The sequence below is a fragment of the Aureococcus anophagefferens genome, assembly GCF_000186865.1.
Source record: "Aureococcus anophagefferens unplaced genomic scaffold AURANscaffold_1578, whole genome shotgun sequence".
In the NCBI taxonomy this organism is placed as follows: Eukaryota; class Pelagophyceae; order Pelagomonadales; family Pelagomonadaceae; genus Aureococcus; species Aureococcus anophagefferens.
The window spans coordinates 1-1,358 of NW_008706459.1; the positions used below are offsets into that span (position 1 = coordinate 1).

Genomic DNA, 1,358 nt, shown 5'->3' on the forward strand with positions numbered 1-1,358 from the left:
CTCCTTTGAATGGCTTTGGATCCTTTTCCACCATGTCCATGAAAGACTTCTTCTTGCGTTTCTTGTCGCCGTTGCGGTGTTCGTTTTCGCCTGCTTCGACGGCGCGTTTCGCTGCGGCGGCGGACAGCGCCGCGGCGGCCGCGAGCGTGTCGTCGGGCGTGTGGATGACGGTCGTCTTCTCGGCCATGTCGACGTGGCTCAAGCTTTTTTGTGGTTGTCCCGCCGCCCGATCGAGATGAGGCTCGTGCTCGAGGTGAGTGGCCTGGTGGAGGCCCACTCCGGCCTGCGACATGCAGGCGCCCGCAGCCCGGGCTCCGGCGCGAGGGCCGCATCTTCGGGCACGGCTTCGTGCGCTGCGTGTCGACGGCCGAGAGCTCGGCGGATACGAAGAAGAAGCACCCGGAGTCCCAAACATCAATCAAACGCCGCTCAAGGCTGCCCGCGCCGGCGCGGGGCGGGGCCACCGCCGCACGGCGACGCGCCGCAGCCCGGATCGTCGCGCGAGCAGCGCCGCGACGCCCTCGAGGCCGCCGGCACGACCGCGACGTCGAGGGACTCGGGCGACGACGAGGCGGGCTGCCGTCGAGCCCACCTCTTGCAAAGGAGAGCACGAGCTACGGCTCGCGCCAACAGCGCGTCGCCGCGCGCCACAGCGCTACATCCCAGCCATCGCACACGTGCGCGCCGCTCCTCTCAACGCCAAACCCGTGCACTGCGTCAAGTGGCGCACGGGGTCGTCGAGCTCCGACACGAGTCGCTGCGCGGAGGCGCGACCGGCGGAACCGCGGCGCCGTCGGCGCGATGCCGTGCGTCGGCGCCTGCGCCGGGTCGTCGTCGCTGACGTCGGCGACGTCGCGAGCGGCGACCGGAGGATCGTCGACTACGCCTACAAGATGGTCGTCTTCGAGGACACGGTGGGCAACGGCCCACTCTTCTTCTCGGGCCAGCTCCGGGAGCACTTCTTCGAGGTGCAGGTCGTGCGCGACTCGAAGCCGTCCTGGGTCGCCGAGAACGAGATGCCACTCGTGCGCGAGTTCGAGCTCATCGAGGAGCGGGAGTACGCGTCGACGGGCAAGGACCAGCGCCCGACGTTCGAGTCGCTCTACGGCACGTTGCCCAGCTACTACGACGAGGAGCGCGACGGCGAGGAGCGCGACGGCGAGGAGCGCGCCTGCGGCTGCAGCGCGGCGCAGTCCGCCGCGCCTGCGCGCGCCGACCGCGGCCGCGGCTGCAGCGCGGCGCAGTCCGCCGCGCCTGCGCGCGCCGACCGCGGCCGCGCCGACGCGCGCGCCGTCCGCATCGCGCCCTACGACGAGGCCTCGTCGTAGAACGCGAGGGCGCCGGCGCCGTCGGCGCCG

The 1,358-nt window shown here is 71.4% G+C and overlaps 1 protein-coding gene across 1 annotated transcript; it reads left to right on the top strand.

Annotated features, from left to right (window-relative positions):
- Positions 1–893: 893 nt before the first annotated feature.
- On the top strand, positions 894–1,328 carry AURANDRAFT_69373 (hypothetical protein; the record flags this gene model as incomplete). The annotated part of the gene is made up of 1 exon (XM_009045141.1): positions 894–1,328. One exon carries the CDS (start codon positions 894–896, stop codon positions 1,326–1,328), a length of 435 nt encoding a protein of 144 aa, XP_009043389.1.
- Between the last annotated feature and the right edge of the window lie 30 nt (positions 1,329–1,358).